Raw genomic sequence first — 18,186 nt, 5'->3', positions numbered from 1 at the left:
TATCTTTTGGGAAAATTACAAATCTTAATTGTTAATCTTACAGGTACCTCTCAGACAATCACATTATGCCTGGTTGTGACAATTACTTGTAACACATGCATTGATGTGTCAACTGCTTACTTTCTTTTACATTTCCTGTCAACTTATGAAAGCCCCAATCTAATTGGTGCCTTTCAATGAGAGAAGAATTAAAGTCTGTAGAATATTGAATAAAGTTTGTCATGGCCATGGGTCCCTTGTCCATGAGTATAAACTCAGTACCCCTGATATTATGAGGATTTACATACAGTTAAACTTCCTTATCTCTAACTCCGATATCTCGAATACCATGGATATGTCAAAGTGCTTTTTGAAGTCCCAAGCATTTATTTCTTAAGTATTTTACCTTGGATATCTCGAATCCTCGGTTATCTCAAAGTATTTTCTCTGTCCAATTGAGTTCAAGATAACCAGGTTTGACTGTATGTATATATATATATTCAGTTTAGTTCATTACATGGAAATAAATCTCCACCAGTTATAATTTCTTTTTTTGTTGATGACATTTGATACCTTAAAATGCCATGGTCATATTACTATAATCCACCAACCCATGTGTTTATTATCACAAACAACAGGGTTTTTTGTATTAAACATATAAACAATTAATAAATGCAAACCTCCCTACCCCCCATACCACCCCCCCCCCCCCCCCCCCCTAATTTGGATTGCTGAAGTTTACACGTTTATATTTATACCCGGACGTGTTTTTCTCTATTCTCATATTATTATTATTATTCTGCATATACAAACAGCACACAATGAAGCTCAAGAAAGCTTTTTATATACCACCCCTACCTGTAACAAGAATCGGTGCCTTTATCATGTGTTTATGGAAGCATGAACAAATGATGGAAGGCTTATATCCTTATTTTCCCTTTCTTGTTTACGCTGTTGTCTCGTAGGATTGCGCAATAGAGGTCGCTCTATTTAACGAAAAGTTCATACACATTTTTTCCACAGGATTTTCTCAAGAAAAAAAATAATGTTAGTTCCTTTATATCAGCTTCTAATATTACTAAAAAATAGACATAAAGCAAATTGTTTTAGATCTATGACTATAATTATAATAATTTTGGCAATTATATTAAAACGTGAAAATTATATTTCTAAAGGAAGTACTGAACCCGACTGAAAAAAATTACCTGAAGTCACCATAATCTGAATAGTTCATATCTGATATTTAACATATATATATTTTTAATTTTTATAATTTAGGCATACGGGGACCTATGGGCAACACTGCTCACCTGCGTCCAAATCATACTGAACACTGCTCACCTGCGTCCAAATGATACTGAATGTATAGATTTTAGGAACATTTAATGAATCTTTTCAGATTTCAGATTGAATTTAGGATACTGCTTGGATGAATGTATACATTTGAAGAATTAACATATGAAGCTTTTCAGATCTGGAAAGGGGGCAAAATTCAGACTGGGGAGAGTGCTTACAATTAAAATGGCTGAAAGATGGCAATTAAATAAACTAGGGGTACTATGAGTTTGCTCATGAAATGATTGATACGTACGTACCCCACTATGTCCACACTGCAATATTTTTACATTGCTACAACCCATGTTTTTCTTATTGAAATTCATGGATCAGACAAAAATTTTACACTTTGCTGCCAGTGATCTTGCTGAAATGACCCTGGGTCAAGGTAATGACATATTCTCAGGTCCAGTATGTGTCGAGTATGATAGAGATTCCAATTTGTCTCCATTACAAAGTTATGCACCAGACATGAATTATGATTATGAGCCTTTTCTACAGATAACTTTAACTTGCCCAAAAGACCCTGGGTCGAGGTCAAGTCATACACCCTCAGATCATAATCTCTCTGTCAGTTATTACTTCAACCAATTAACAGTCAGCATTAATTTTCCCGTTTAACCTTTGAACTATTGAGAGGTAAGGCTTTGATAATTATCTGTGTATTGCATGTCACGATCTCTTAATGCAACATTTTGCAATTTTTTCCAGGTCATGAAATTTACAAATTAAGGTTGCTGTCAAAGAAAAGATTGTTCACAGTATAAAATAACAAGTTTTTATTGCTCTTCACACTTTCTTTTCTCAACATTATCCCAAATAACAATTAAATCATAGTCAACAACTGAACACAACCATTTCCGATAATGCTAACAGCTAAGTAAATGTTAAATATCACAATATCCCAACTATATCAATTTACAAATCTTAAAAAAGAAAAGAGAAATCATGGTTCTAAGTAGGGCATACACGAAAAACAAATTTGGCTATAGATACAAACTGATAATTAACGATACCAACAAATTAATATAGTTTCTACTTGAATGTTAACCTCTGTTGTAAATATACAGTTGAACTTCGGCATATTCTCCAACTCCCAATATCCCTAATACCAAGGATATGTCAAAGTGATTTGAAAATCCCAAAAACTATTTTCTTCTTATAATTTAACCTCAATATCTTGAAGTTAGTTTCTTTCTGTCCCACTGAATTTGAGATAATGAGGTTTGATTGTAATAATAAACAATACTAAAAAAATTCAATTGGAAATAAACTTGTTTGTTGATCTGTCAGATCTACAGAGAAGCCCATGGGCTACTTGTCATGGTTAACCTCTACATGAAGTTGATGATTATCCAAAAGGTTAGGCCAAACAAAAAAATATGTGTGGTTCCGGTTACACTTCCAAAAAAATTAGGGTAGGTAGGTAGGGATTTTTTTTTTTTTTTTTTTTTTTTTTAACAAAATGATTTTCTTAATTTTTTCTAAATAATACCTATCACTGCTTTGCAAATGGCATTTAGATGTGGTGTGATAATATACTAGTCAATATTGGTAGGGGACACCTACATGCTAGCTTGCTTTGGATTTAACACTATTAAACACTTGCATTATGTTTTGCAAGGAGGCCGTCATTGCTGAAACTAAAACTTAAACTGGAGCCATTGATGGAAATCGGGGGAAATTCCGTAAAAAATATGAAAATGGCAAAAAAAGTTTAGGGTCGGGGGTATATAATAGGGAAGGTCGGGTAACCGGAACCACACATATTTTTTTATTTGGCCTTACTCAAAATATTGAGAGGTAGTAACATTGATGCGCAATATAGTAGAAATTCTGCTGCCTTTTACTCTAATAATCAATGGTGGTCTTCTAAGATTATTATAGCTATCTGTTTATAAAGTTTGATAACTGTCAAAAACATAAATCTTTGGATATTGGTCATCTTCATTAGTCAAGGGTTTACGACCCGCTCCTCTCTTTGGAGAGGAGTGGAGCGGATCATAAACCCTTGGCTAGCAAAGATGGATATTGGTTAAACAAACATCTGATGTGCCACAACTATGTGACCTATCACCTTTATTTAGTCTGCTAATTTAAAGGGATCAACTGTTTACCATGACAAAATTTGAGAGCAACAATGAAGAAAGTTTCCAAGATATTTGCTGGAAACTGTTTGTTGTGAATGTAGTGGAAACCCATGCAATATCTCTGTGCTTTTGACCTAAAAATCACCTAGAAAATCAATAGGGGACATCTGCAACTCTCAAGCATTTGGGTCTACTAGTAAAAGTATTTAATTAACAGAATCATTTGATAAAGAGCTAGCATAGTAAAAAAAACTGCTGAAACTTGTCACAAGCCCCATTTCTCTATGTAGCTGCAGGTCTGTAGCTCGCTGGTCTGAAAAAAATGGGGATGGATGACCAGAGAGCTACAGTGCCACCTAACGAAAAATGTATATTTCTTGCGCACAAGAAGTTGCGCTCGATTTTGTATTAATTTCTCCAAACTCTTACCTCAACTGTACAAAAGCTTGATTTCAAAATATTCATTTGACCTCTATTAAATACTCTTATGTATGATGTCTCCAAGAAGCATGTTGGACCGAATTATCTTGCCCCCCAAAATGGCAGAGTAAATAGGCAAAATTTTCCATAGTCTCAATTTTAGGCCCATGAGGGCTATTTACAACGGTGATAAGGAATTCATTTTTGTGGAAATAGTAAAAGAATATGTTAGGAACACACGGTAAGTAATACTTTGAGATGGGAGTTTGAAAAACACGTTGAAATAAATCGAGATACAGCACACCTTTTTGTGCGCAATAAATACCTGGTATACACTTTTTCAATGGGTGGCACTGTAGCTCTCCTGTCTGTCAATAATTTTTTTTTCGGTGAGCTACAGTTCTGCAGCTATTCTCTATGGATGTAGGGGACAATAACAAGATACAAATTATATATTGTTACTGATAATACATTTGATATGTACACATAAATCATCAGAAAAAAGACAAGTAGTACAATTGTATATCAATGTAAAAGTTCAATAAAAACTGGACAAATGCTGCATCTTTCTCTCTTTTTCAATTGTTTTGTTTAGCAAAAGTTACGGTAATTTTAAATCTCTATAGTATAATTAATTATGTCATTACAGGATGTACAATGTCCTGCAAATTTATACAGATAAAAAGTTAGAATCTTCACCAAGGATCATCCTCGACTTTGAAACATATGGAGAAACCATGTCTTTCCACAATAATACAGATTTGTTAAAGATCTCAGAAGATTGCCTGGTAAATCTGGGTTCAGAAAGGCATGGGTATTCTTTGTAAAGATCTTTCATGCTTATTTCTTATATCTTCACTCCCGTTCTGTTGAGATCTCATAGATAAATTCTTCAGGCAACTTTCCATTTATAAGTAACCCCCTGAAAAATGAATTTTAACAACAATCCTTTAGTTTTTGATTAAAAACTATTAAATTTCATAGGGAACATTCATATCTGCTCTCTTATAGATATTCTCTTTATCAAAAACCTACTTTCTTAGCGACAGTTTTGGAAACTAATATCTTAATAATGAGAGGCCCATAGGCCACACTACTCACCTGAGTTACTAATGGCCCTTCTGTTCTTTATCAGCAGATTTTTTTGCCTACATATTCCTATGTAAAATGAAGATCACATGTTGTGGTCCCTAAATACCTTCAGGTGTCATGATTTGATCAAACTTGAATATACACTGCCAGACGATGTTTCCATATATAAATATTACTAAATAATCATGACTTTGCTGTTCTTGCAAAAAAGATTTGCAAAGATTTTTCCTATTATTTCTTGTGTAAAACTTCAATCACCTATTGTGGCCCCATCCTTCCCTTGGGCAGCAAGATAATAACAAATTTAAAGCTACACTATCTGCAGATGCTTCCATATAAATACTACTATAATGGCTTTGCTGTTCTTAAGATGAAGATTTTTTAAAAAAAAATTTTCCCCTTTAAATTCCTATGTAAAACTCTGAACCTTCATTGTCAGATTTGAACAAACTTATATCAGCTACACTGCTTTAAAATGCTTCCATATAAACATGACTTAGCTTAGCTTTGCTGTTCCTGAGAAAAGACTTCAAAAGATTTTTTTCCCCTATGTATTCCCATGTCATACTTTGATTGCCCATAATGGCCCCACCCTACCACCTGGGGTCATGATTTGAACAAACTCGAACTTACACTACCTCAGTCCTGAAAATATGACAATTCATGGCTTTGCAGTTCTCTGAAGAATTTTTTTTCTATGCATTCCCATATAAAACTTTGATCGCTCATAGTGGAAACACTCTATCCCTGGGAGTCATGACTTGCACAAATTTGAATCTATGCTATGTCAGAAATTCTTCACAAAAGTTTCATTTTTTCTAGCCTAGTGGTTAGTGAGAAGAAAATTTTTCAATGACTCCAATGAATTTTCATTTTTTTTAAAATTATCTCCCCTTGGAAGAGGTTGTGGACAATTTTCGATCAGAAATGCTCACTTAAGCCTTCAGCTCAGGTGAGCAAATAATGTACAGTAATGTTAAACCATTTTTCAGTACTTGTTTAATCCATTATTTTGAAACGCAAGGTAAGAAAAGAGTTTTTTTTCCTGCCTACCTGGATTTGCCTCTGTTCCAACTAATTCCACAGCATCAATTTCTACCCATGTTCCAGCAACTGTGCAATCAATCTCTATTCTCAGTGTATTGGTAGGAATATTTGTTTCCTACAAGTATGCAATGAACTTAATTAAATGCATTTCATGTAGAAATAGTTTTAATAAATTATGCTTTACTCTCCCTCTCTCTCTCTCCCTTTCTCTAATATGCATAAAAATCGAGAAATTGCATGCTCATCATAAAGTTCCCTCTTTCATCATTTCCTTGAATGATGTAGGGGAAAAAATAAGCCACACTTACAAGCAGTTCTGGTTTGAATATGCGACTTTCTTTAATGCATTCTATTGTCTTTGCTTCATACAAAGTAACCCATGCTCCACTGTCTGCTTTAGCTTGCACTTTCTTTGTCCCACCAGAATTCAATGTTTCATATATATTGATTTCTTGGGGATACACTTTCTGGTCATAAGCTACCTGGAATTGACAGAAATGAGCTACAGTTGAACTTTGGTATCCCAAATATTGACATGTCAAATATCATATATATATATATATATATATATATATATATATATATATATATATATATATATATAATTATATATATATATTAATTATATATATATATATATATATATATATATATATATATATATATATATATATATATATTAAACAAATATAAAAAGAAAACACAAGAATCCTCCGTAAAGCTTTAGCGCTTTCATTAAAAATCTTCAGAAGCTTTACATTACAAAAATGTATACAACGGTAACATAGTAACAATGATTATGACGTTAAACTAAGCGGAACGTTTAATGTCTATATTGTGACGTCATAGATAAAATACTGCAATGATGATGAAAAAGTTCGGGAAAATCATAGGTAGTTTATAAGAGACTATTAAGTTTTGGCTTTAGAATACAAATAAAATGTTTTTCTTTTTCCCGTCTCTGGATATCACTGGCACATCTGAGTTTATAAAAAGGGAAAATGTTAAATCGTTTTTTTCCACAAGTTTCCAGGTGTGCACTTAACTGGATTTGTCTATATTCAGGTGTACTGATGTGTTGCTTATGTACACGTACACGGGCACGGAGACTGTTGCCAGTTTCACCAATATAATATTCTTTGCATCCAGGACATATGATGGCGTATATGACATCTTTCGTATCACATGACATGTTGGCATTAACTTTAAATTCACGCCCGTTAAAACTATAACTCGTCCCTTCTGTAATGTAGTCACATGTGCCGCAGCGAGGGTCCGTACACTTTGACACTGTATAATTATGGTCAGCGAATTGGGAGGAACAAAGTATTCTCTTAAGGTTTTTAGGCTGACGTTTACTGCTGATAAAACGACAGTTTTTGTATGTAGTTTTCGTTTGTTCATCCTCTCTAAGTAAGCTATTTAATTCATAAACAATTGAATTGATGTTTTTATTTCTCGGATTGTACGTGTGAACAAAGGGTATAGTTTCTCCGTCCTTCGCACGTCGTGTGTTTGAAAGTAATTGTGTTCTATCACACTCCTTGGCTTTCATAATACTATTATCTACCAGTTGCTCTGGGTATTTTTGGCTCAATAAATACAATTTTAATTCCTCCAAACGGATATCCCTCGTATTAATATTGCTCACAATGGTACAGATCCTTCTTGCGAGATTATATGGTATAGCCGTTTTAGTATGGTGGGGATGGCACGATCCGAAATGCAGATATTGGTGTGTATCTGTCGGCTTATAGTATATATCCGTATTTAACCTGGTATTATCTTTTGATATAAGAACATCGAGAAATGGCATTTGCGTATCATCTGTTTCCATCGTGAATTTGATATCCGAGTTCATTTGGTTTATTAGATCGTAAAACTCCGATAATTTGTCGACATCATCATCCCATAAGATAAAACAGTCGTCTAAAAATCTTTTCCATTTAGACTGTATATTATTTGCAGATTCTATTCCCCACAACGAACATAATTGTTCATGTAACTTATGTTCTAAATAACCTAAGGTTAATGTTGCATAGGTAGGTGCGACTTTCGTCCCCATTGCAGTTCCCTTAGTTTGAAGGTAATGATGGTCAGAAAAAGCAAATGAATTGTTTTCTAGAACTAATTTAAGTGCTTCTAAAATAAAATTCTGTTGGAATCTGTCATTTAGTATATCGGGATAACTTTCCATCCAAAATTTTACAGCTTCCAATCCTAATTCTGTAGGAATATTAGTATATAAACTAACGACATCAAAAGTGACAAGTTTTGTGTTACAGGTGATCTGAGTAGGTAAATGATTTATGAAATCCAGATCGTCTCTTACAAAGCTGGGTACTTTTTGACAATATGGTTTTAAAAGTATATCCAATAAGTGACTCAGTCTTTGTGTTGATGAGTTTGGTCCTCCTACAATGGGTCTGAAGCATAAATCACCTGGATCTAGACACGTAATACATACACTATTTTGATTTGCTATGGCGTCCTTAATAATTTTAGACTTGTGAACTTTAGGTAAACCATAGAATTGGCTCTCTCGGAATTCAAAGTTTGTCAGGTAGTCCTGTTCTTTATCTGTTAAACCTTCCGATAGTGGTCCATATACCAGCTTTTTTATTTTAGTAATTGTTTTCTTCTCATGACAATTGTGCAGTCTTTCATAAAAGTTGTTGTCTTGTAACATTTGTAAGATTTTATTTTTGTAAAAATCCTTATTCATTAACACAACTCCACCTCCTTTATCAGCCTCTTTAATAATGATAGTAGGGTCATCGCATAGGCTTTTAAGAGCTTTTTCCTCTTCCTTAGAAAGGTTGGGTTTGATATTTCTGGGTTTGTTTGGAAAATGAATATTTTCTAATGTGTCGCAAACGGCATCCAAAGTTCGATTTCTTCCTCGTTTTGGATTAAACTTAGATTTGTTTCTTACCAGGTCTATTTGTTCTGCTTCTTGAGACTCGGAATCAGATTCATTGGTATCACTTTCATGAAAATATTCATATAGCCTGAGTCGTCGAGTATAGGCTTTAATATCCGTTTTAAGCTCTTGATTATTTACATGAGGTGTAGGGGTGTATTTAAGACCCTTAGACAGTAATTTGATTTCGGAATCCGTCAGATGTCTGTCGGAAAGATTAAATACTTTTGGTTCTATTTTAATTACATTCCTGGGTGCATCCCTGGAATTGTTGTTGTTAACAATTGTGGTAATTGGTTCTTGTATCTTTGGCCTTGGTTCATTTTGCCTCCTCCTAAAAAATAATTGCGTACCCCTCTTCCAATATACGTAGTTCTTTCGTTTCTGTAAAAGTTTGGTGGACGCCTACTTCTAACGTATCCTCGGTAATTTTCATTTTGTCTGTTGTTGCCCTGATTCCGTCTTTTTATGCCTTTGTGGTACTTAGGAATCTGTTGATTTTGTGGAAAAGCACTACGAGAAGATTTACTTCTGGATTCAGAATTCTCGTATTGATTCTTATTTGCGGTTTTTCGTTTTCCCGAAAATGATTTTATTCCTTTAGAAAACGATGGTTCAGGCGCATTTTCCGTAGGGAAATCCCCTGTAACTGTAGGATTATTTGCAGAACTGGTTCTTACGGCGGACGCGTAACTTTTCCTAGAAGTTTGTCTTTTATGCAATGACTGTAGTCTTGGTGTATTTTGTTTAATAACTTCTTTACCATAATTTTTTTCATAATCCAAAAGCCAGGCTTCCGTATATCTCCATCTGTTGTATGAAGTTTGTTCCTCCTTAAGGCAATCAGATCTCCACGTATCTTGTAGTATTTCTAATACTCTGCCATATGCCTTAGTTTTCAGTAAGCGATCCATTTCTAGGTCGATCGACAGAACTCTTTTTTGGTTGTTTTCTGCCCTCATTCTTAGTAACTGAATTTCTCCCATCACACGACTCTTAGCTGTCTCAACTCTAACATTTGTTTGTTCAACCGGTTCTCCCCGTATTGGCTTAATTCTAAATTTCCTCGGGATTACGGGATTTTCCAGACTTACCCATTTTTCGTAATATTCTGCGCGGTTGGCATTACTTATTTGTTTATAGTATGTTTGTTTCCTGGAGTTGAGAGTTTGCGTCCAAGTGACCTTGATCCTTTGTTTAATTCTCATGGCTTCTTTTTGTAAAGCGAGCTCATTAACTTCCCTTTGAATTAATTGCGTAGGAGACTGATATGAGGTCATCTCAACATTTTGTGTTGACGCTGTTTTCAAATTTGTTTCCTCTTCATCCATTAAGTGGTTTAAATCCAAATTTGAAGTAAACTGATTATTAGGTAGCAAATTACTACAAACCTCAATTAAATCTTTCAGTAGTTGATTTGTTACATCTGTTTTCTTTAAAAGTTCCGCTAATAACATGTCTTTGTCAAGTCCTTTTTCTTTCTCCTTATTTGTAGAATTTTGTGTTTCCATCTCGATCACTGGATGGGTATATCCAAAATTGAAATAAAGTCTCAGTAATCGGATTACAATATTAAACAAATATAAAAAGAAAACACAAGAATCCTCCGTAAAGCTTTAGCGCTTTCATTAAAAATCTTCAGAAGCTTTACATTACAAAAATGTATACAACGGTAACATAGTAACAATGATTATGACGTTAAACTAAGCGGAACGTTTAATGTCTATATTGTGACGTCATAGATAAAATACTGCAATGATGATGAAAAAGTTCGGGAAAATCATAGGTAGTTTATAAGAGACTATTAAGTTTTGGCTTTAGAATACAAATAAAATGTTTTTCTTTTTTTTTTTTTTTTTTTTTTTTTTTTTTTTTTTTTTTTTTTTTTTTCCCGTCTCTGGATATCACTGGCACATCTGAGTTTATAAAAAGGGAAAATGTTAAATCGTTTTTTTCCACAAGTTTCCAGGTGTGCACTTAACTGGATTTGTCTATATTCAGGTGTACTGATGTGTTGCTTATGTACACGTACACGGGCACGGAGACTGTTGCCAGTTTCACCAATATAATATTCTTTGCATCCAGGACATATGATGGCGTATATGACATCTTTCGTATCACATGACATGTTGGCATTAACTTTAAATTCACGCCCGTTAAAACTATAACTCGTCCCTTCTGTAATGTAGTCACATGTGCCGCAGCGAGGGTCCGTACACTTTGACACTGTATAATTATGGTCAGCGAATTGGGAGGAACAAAGTATTCTGTTTTATCTAAATATGTATGAGTATGACTGTTTTATCTTATGGGATGATGATGTCGACAAATTATCGGAGTTTTACGATCTAATAAACCAAATGAACTCGGATATCAAATTCACGATGGAAACAGATGATACGCAAATGCCATTTCTCGATGTTCTTATATCAAAAGATAATACCAGGTTAAATACGGATATATACTATAAGCCGACAGATACACACCAATATCTGCATTTCGGATCGTGCCATCCCCACCATACTAAAACGGCTATACCATATAATCTCGCAAGAAGGATCTGTACCATTGTGAGCAATATTAATACGAGGGATATCCGTTTGGAGGAATTAAAATTGTATTTATTGAGCCAAAAATACCCAGAGCAACTGGTAGATAATAGTATTATGAAAGCCAAGGAGTGTGATAGAACACAATTACTTTCAAACACACGACGTGCGAAGGACGGAGAAACTATACCCTTTGTTCACACGTACAATCCGAGAAATAAAAACATCAATTCAATTGTTTATGAATTAAATAGCTTACTTAGAGAGGATGAACAAACGAAAACTACATACAAAAACTGTCGTTTTATCAGCAGTAAACGTCAGCCTAAAAACCTTAAGAGAATACTTTGTTCCTCCCAATTCGCTGACCATAATTATACAGTGTCAAAGTGTACGGACCCTCGCTGCGGCACATGTGACTACATTACAGAAGGGACGAGTTATAGTTTTAACGGGCGTGAATTTAAAGTTAATGCCAACATGTCATGTGATACGAAAGATGTCATATACGCCATCATATGTCCTGGATGCAAAGAATATTATATTGGTGAAACTGGCAACAGTCTCCGTGCCCGTGTACGTGTACATAAGCAACACATCAGTACACCTGAATATAGACAAATCCAGTTAAGTGCACACCTGGAAACTTGTGGAAAAAAACGATTTAACATTTTCCCTTTTTATAAACTCAGATGTGCCAGTGATATCCAGAGACGGGAAAAAGAAAAACATTTTATTTGTATTCTAAAGCCAAAACTTAATAGTCTCTTATAAACTACCTATGATTTTCCCGAACTTTTTCATCATCATTGCAGTATTTTATCTATGACGTCACAATATAGACATTAAACGTTCCGCTTAGTTTAACGTCATAATCATTGTTACTATGTTACCGTTGTATACATTTTTGTAATGTAAAGCTTCTGAAGATTTTTAATGAAAGCGCTAAAGCTTTACGGAGGATTCTTGTGTTTTCTTTTTATATTTGTTTAATATTGTAATCCGATTACTGAGACTTTATTTCAATTTTGGATATATATATATATATATATATATATATGTCAGAGTTGCAAGTCCCAACCACTTTTTATTCAATGTATTGTAACCATATTCTCTTGAATCCTCTGATATCTCAGACTTTTTTTTCTATTTCCATCAAATTCCAGAAATTTAAAGTAGGTTTGGCTGTATATCTACCTGCTCATAGGCAGATTCAAATCTTTTTACAGTCTTTAAGGTGCTATTTCTTGCTTCGAGAAAAGGAATTTATATAAAGTGATAATGTCATTAAGTCATGATTGTGTCAAATAATCCATTGTCTAACTTTGTGACAACTGTCAAAATATTTAAATATTTATTAAACAATCCAGAGTTATGGTCCAGAGGCAAGTGGGACCCCCCCTCACCCCCCCCCCCACCCCCTTAATAAATAAGGATATAAGTAGTCATTTAAAATTGGTTTATGTTACATACTTTTGTTCTGAAATACAGTGAGATTCATTTTTGTGTTCATGCAAAGAAAAAGAGAAACAAGAATATGCACCATGAGAAACAGGAATGTGAAACTGAGTGGAATTTTGACAGAATTGCACCATGAAACTGTGTATCAGAGACAGTATTGAAGATGGTATATACCTCTATGAATTCTTTGTTAGTTTTAGTCTGAGTAGCCCATGCCCCTCGGATATCTCCATGTCTTGGGTACACTTTAGGAGCACCTATTACCTGGTTAGCTGACCATCTAAAGAAATACTTACAATAAGCATTTATCTCGGTACAATGCATTAGCATATTTTTTCCAAAATATTTATACATAAATACAGTTAATTTGTAGCCTAAAAATCTCAGAGTCAAAGAAACTCAGTGAAAAATTGATATTTGAGAGTTTGAAACATCAAAGCGAAGAATCATATTCTTAGTACCGGTACATCATATATATTTTTTCAATTTGATGTATTCATGGTACACAATTAGATATTTTGATGTTTGAGACACAGAGGTTCAACTGTATGAAAGTTGACTGCAAGAAATTTCATTTCACAAACATAAAGATTGAACACAACTACATATTTATAATCCGTTCATTAACTAAAATATATGAACAAATTCATTACAAATTGTATGCTGTAAGCATGAGAGAGACAGAGAGTCTTACCCCGCACTGTCATATTGTGAGGAATAGTTTAGGACCCTTGATATCCACTGCCGAATCACGGTCATTATGTCTCGCAACAAACCGATTCCAGATCACCTGTAGTCTCTGAACATAGGGCTGCAAACATAAACCTTATTTGTTAAAATATCACTATGGTTACTGAAATATACATTGAACATTTTCCGATAGGCCTATGTAAGTTTTCCTTTCCATTCTTCCTTTCATTCTAGTTTTAAAACACATTGATTTTATGGGAATATACATGCATTGATTTGTTTTGATCTATTACTAAGAGCCCAAAGAGTCACGACTCGTATAGATCTAACGTTATACAACTGTACAACAAGCTTGCACACGTACAATAGAGCTTCATACTCTTCATTAATATTCAAGACATACATAATAATGTGATGGTATACATGTATGCCCCATGTATACTAAAGAATCACAAACCTGAGGTCAACTTGCCTGTGGTCAACTTATTCCGGGGATCAAGTCGTGCTAACCATGAATGATCAATATAATAGGTACCCGAGTGTGGGTACGGTGATCCAGTACGGACAAAAACTCATTGTGTGGTTATTGGCTTAAATTACTTATTTTTTTTATATTGGACTATTCAACAGCAATCAAAAGTGCGGACACTTTGAACATTATTGAACAAAAACCAAGATCCAAGCTACTATGACCAGAAAAACATCTTGATTTCGGAAGATAAAACTTGCTCTCTTATAGACACTATCTATATAGGAGAGCAAGTTTTATCTTCCTTTCTGAAAAAGGACAAAGTGCGTTTGATGCCAAATTCGGCCCGTGTCCAAATCAAATAATATTCCTCAAAATTCTTTCAGAGGGTGTTTTTTTTCCCATGAAATTATCAATATATGCTTGTACAAACCTTAATTTTTGTTTTATCTCAATGTAAAAGTAGCATAGTTTACGATAACGTTAAGCTATTTTGACGTTGCTTTATGCGACGTCATGGAGAAGAAAAGAACGTCATGTTTTAAAATAGATCCTGCAAACATGTATATTTCATTATGTCCGTTTATCAAATCTCATTTTCATAAACGTTCATTGCGACGTATATTGGTATATTATACATGTGATAGCATACCATGCGTACTAAATTATTTTTCATAATTAAAGAGAAATCTTGAAATTTGGTATGTTTTGCCAGGCCCGTAGCAACGGTTTAAAAAGTGAGGGGGGTTGTGTGTCCAACTTCCCTAAAAAATCTGACAAGCAAAAAAAAAAAAAAAAAAAAAAAAAAAAAAAAAGAAAGAAAGAAAGAAAGAAAAGAAAAAACCTACACTGACCAAAAGGGGGAGGGGGCAACTTCCCAAAATTATCTGAAAAGCCAAAAAAAAGTTCTTTTGGGACCGTGACTTGATTTACATAAGTTTACCAGTCTGTACCTACTATAATATTTTATTTGTGTTGTCCAGATGCAGAGTCTATCCTTAAAAAAGAATGCATGCGAACCTCCGTTTATTCTTTTGTTTCAGCGGTTTCAGAAATATTCCAATTAATTAACCCTAAAAGGAAAAAAAGATGTCCCGATTTTAAAACTTCAATTAAGAACAATTTTCATAACATTCAGAAGGATTGATTGATTGTATGTTGTTTTACGTCCCATTCGAGAATTTTTCACTCATATAGAGACGTCACCTTATACCGGTGAAGGGCTTCAAATTTTGACCTTTACTCGGCACTCAGGGCCATTGAGCAGTGAGGGATCTTTATCGTGCCAACGCCTGCCGTGACACGGGGCCTCGGTTTTTAAGGTCTCATCCGAAGGACCCGCAACTTTCACTTCAAAGTGCCGAGCGCATAGCGAAGGAACAGTTGCTACCCATTTTTTATCGACTTAGGTCAGTCGCGGCCGAGATTCGAACTCACGACCCCCCGATCACGGAGCGAGCGCTCTACCGACTGAGCTACCGTGAACGGTCATTCAGAAGGATGCGAAGAGTTTATTTATGTGACAAAAAGTTAATGATAATTGTGTTAATCAGCTGCGCCGAAGCGATTTATGTGAAACACTTCAAAAAAGTAGAAATGACCGTCACGTGATCAACGAGGTCATGTGATATCGTAACAAATACGTTTATATATAGCCTAGAGAACTCTCTATATAAATTGACCGTACTTAAGTAATAACTTACAAATGAAAATCAAAATCGACCTTGCAATGCAGTGTTATGTTTTAAACGCATTTAAAGCTTCGGGAAGCCTTAACATTACTGCGAAAATTCAGTTCTTTTTTGTTGTTTTTTGCTTGTCAGATTTATTTTGGGTAGGATCCCCCACTTTTGAAGCCGTTGCTACGGGCCTGTTACGAACCTGCGAATTTTTTTTGAAAAATAGAAGTGTTATTGTACATGTAATATTTACTACGATATTGAACGATACTCTAGTTCACAATTAGTTGGTGCTAGGGCTTTCATATTTCACGTGTTCATTCCTTGTGACATGACCTTTCTTGGGTACCAACATATTAGACCTCTTGACCTTGAACTTGGAGTTTAACCTACTTTTATTTAAAAAAAAAATCAGCAATTAACCTTGCTCATAACTTTTGAACGGTTGGAGCTAGGACTTTTATATTTCATATGTGTATTTCATGTGTCCAAATCTTTTTGAGTACCAGTATTTTTACCTTCTAAGTTTGACCTTTGAGTTTGACCTTCTTTTGAAGCCAGAAGTGGGTGCTAGGACTTTCATATATCACATGTATATTCCTTGTGACTAGACCTTACTTTGGGTACCACATTTTTAACTTCATGACGTTGACCTTGGAGTTTGACGTACATTTGAAGAAAACTGTGGTGTCGCATTGGAATTTTATGGCTACACTCGATGTCCGGACGGTAATCGGTGCCGTAGATCATCGGCGGGGGTATGCCTGTTGCTGTGAGAGATGTTAAGGACTACTTGGCTGATGAGAACCGATGTTGGGGCATCGCTCAAACCACCAATTACTACCGATTACCACCGTTCTACGGCTACCGGCCGGAAAAACTTTTATAAAGACCGCATCGCCCGCGTGGCGCAGTGGTTAGAGCAAACGCTCTAGAGTCGCGGAGTAAGGGGTTGATCCTTACGTCGCGGCTTCGAATCCCACTGTGGGACTTGGAGATCGGTCCTTCGGATGAGACCGTATAAACCGAGGTCCCGTGTCGCAGTAGATGCTGGCACGAAAAAGATCTCTCACTGCTCAATGGCTCTGAGTGCCGAGATAGGTCAAAATTTGTAGCTCTCCACCGGCAAGTAGTGGCGTCTCCATATGAGTGAAAAATTCTCGAGAGGGACGTTAAACAATAAACAAACAAACAAATGATAAAGACCGCAATACGTTTACAAGAGAAAGAAGGTAGATCATACCCTACTGACAATGAACCGTAGGTTGTCGGCCAATTTTACAGTTATTTCTTTGACGCGATCAATCCGACCTCATGTACTTCTCATAATATTGTAATAAAGTTTAGGAGGCATTGATTGGTTTTTATTGAAAGTATTGTTTGAATAATCTGACACTTTTTTGGGTAATATATTTCATTGATTTTGTCGAAAGAATGAAGTTCAAACGGCAATTTTAAGATTAAATTAATGAAAATATTTTTGTAGAGTGACAACAGACAACATAATATATAAGGATTGTGAAATAGACATTTTATCTGATCAATAGGGGATTCGGTCCATTTTCTAAATTTTTGACATTATAGCGGATGATGTTTAAGACATTTAGGTGTGTTTTGGATGAAAAGAAAAAAAATGTTTTATTGAAATATTTATTTCGAACAATGAGGTGTTGAAATCAATCCATTCCCCCGACTTTACCAAGCTTATTTGTTCCGACTTAATTGATAACGAGTATAGAATTATGGCACATATATTCATGAAGTACTGCTATTACTTTTAAAAAAGTATAATAAATGCTACAACACACACACACACACACACACACTCAGAGGGAGTGAAAGAGATGTCTTTAGAATAGGTTACATACAAGCTAATTCAGAGAATTTGTGTCTCCCGCTTAGGGAAAAAAGAAAAGCATGCGCAGTTGATCCCGGGCCTCTCGCTTGCTAAGCGAGCAACATACCCCTACATCACGGAGGCACTTAAATTTGATAATGTTTTCTCGGACGTCCGTGTCGAATTGTACCCGCCCATTCCATTGTCTATCATTAAATGTTTGATTGTAACAGATGGAAATGACATAAGCTGCATATTTCCAATTTTGCCAGTTAATGTTCCGCAGTCTTATATAATGTACATCATTAAAAATATCAAGCTCAAGATCTTTCTATTTTATTTGATACGTAGTCCCATAGAACGAAAAATTTAATTTTCTTAAAACTTTCTATTTTTTTCTTATTACACTTAAAAATGCTGCAATATTTAAAGGAAGAAGAAAACTGTTCCCTCCAGCAATTTGATGTTAACAAAGAAAGGTCGTTCGGTGAACCGAACCTCCTATTCTCCACCTGTCTTACACAATTATCTATTCGGAACACAGATGTCAAATTCCTTGTAATTAAAAAAAAAGTTATGGATGACCTAGATAAACTTAAGAAATAAAATAAAATA

The 18,186-nt window shown here is 34.8% G+C and overlaps 1 protein-coding gene across 1 annotated transcript; it reads right to left on the bottom strand.

Moving 5' to 3' along the window:
* Positions 1–2,078: 2,078 nt before the first annotated feature.
* LOC133190295 (F-box/LRR-repeat protein 4-like) lies at positions 2,079–14,124 on the bottom strand. The gene is made up of 6 exons (XM_061325834.1): positions 14,044–14,124; positions 13,591–13,707; positions 13,071–13,176; positions 6,272–6,445; positions 5,970–6,078; positions 2,079–4,746 (listed from the first exon to the last, which is right to left on the bottom strand). The coding sequence occupies exons 2-6, from the start codon at positions 13,653–13,655 to the stop codon at positions 4,733–4,735; spliced, it is 468 nt and encodes a 155-aa protein (XP_061181818.1). The 5' UTR covers positions 13,656–13,707; positions 14,044–14,124; the 3' UTR covers positions 2,079–4,732.
* Positions 14,125–18,186: the final 4,062 nt, after the last annotated feature.

Source organism: Saccostrea echinata, unplaced genomic scaffold (assembly GCF_033153115.1).
Source record: "Saccostrea echinata isolate AGI-Se365-2 ecotype Australia unplaced genomic scaffold, CSIRO_AGI_Sech_v1 ptg000022l, whole genome shotgun sequence".
Lineage (NCBI taxonomy): Eukaryota > Metazoa > Mollusca > Bivalvia > Ostreida > Ostreidae > Saccostrea > Saccostrea echinata.
Note: the sequence above shows the minus strand (reverse complement) of the source record. Positions and strands in the feature narration are given on the sequence as shown.

Bases quoted from the DNA above. Each gene is read 5' to 3' on its own strand.
- LOC133190295 (XM_061325834.1), bottom strand. From the start codon at position 13,655: ATGACCGTGATTCGGCAGTGGATATCAAGGGTCCTAAACTATTCCTCA. The intron at 13,177-13,590 runs GTAAGACTCTCT...GTATTTCTTTAG, and splicing joins TCACAATATGACAGTGCGGG to ATGGTCAGCTAACCAGGTAA. The intron at 6,079-6,271 runs GTAAGTGTGGCT...GCATACTTGTAG, and splicing joins TATTCAAACCAGAACTGCTT to GAAACAAATATTCCTACCAA.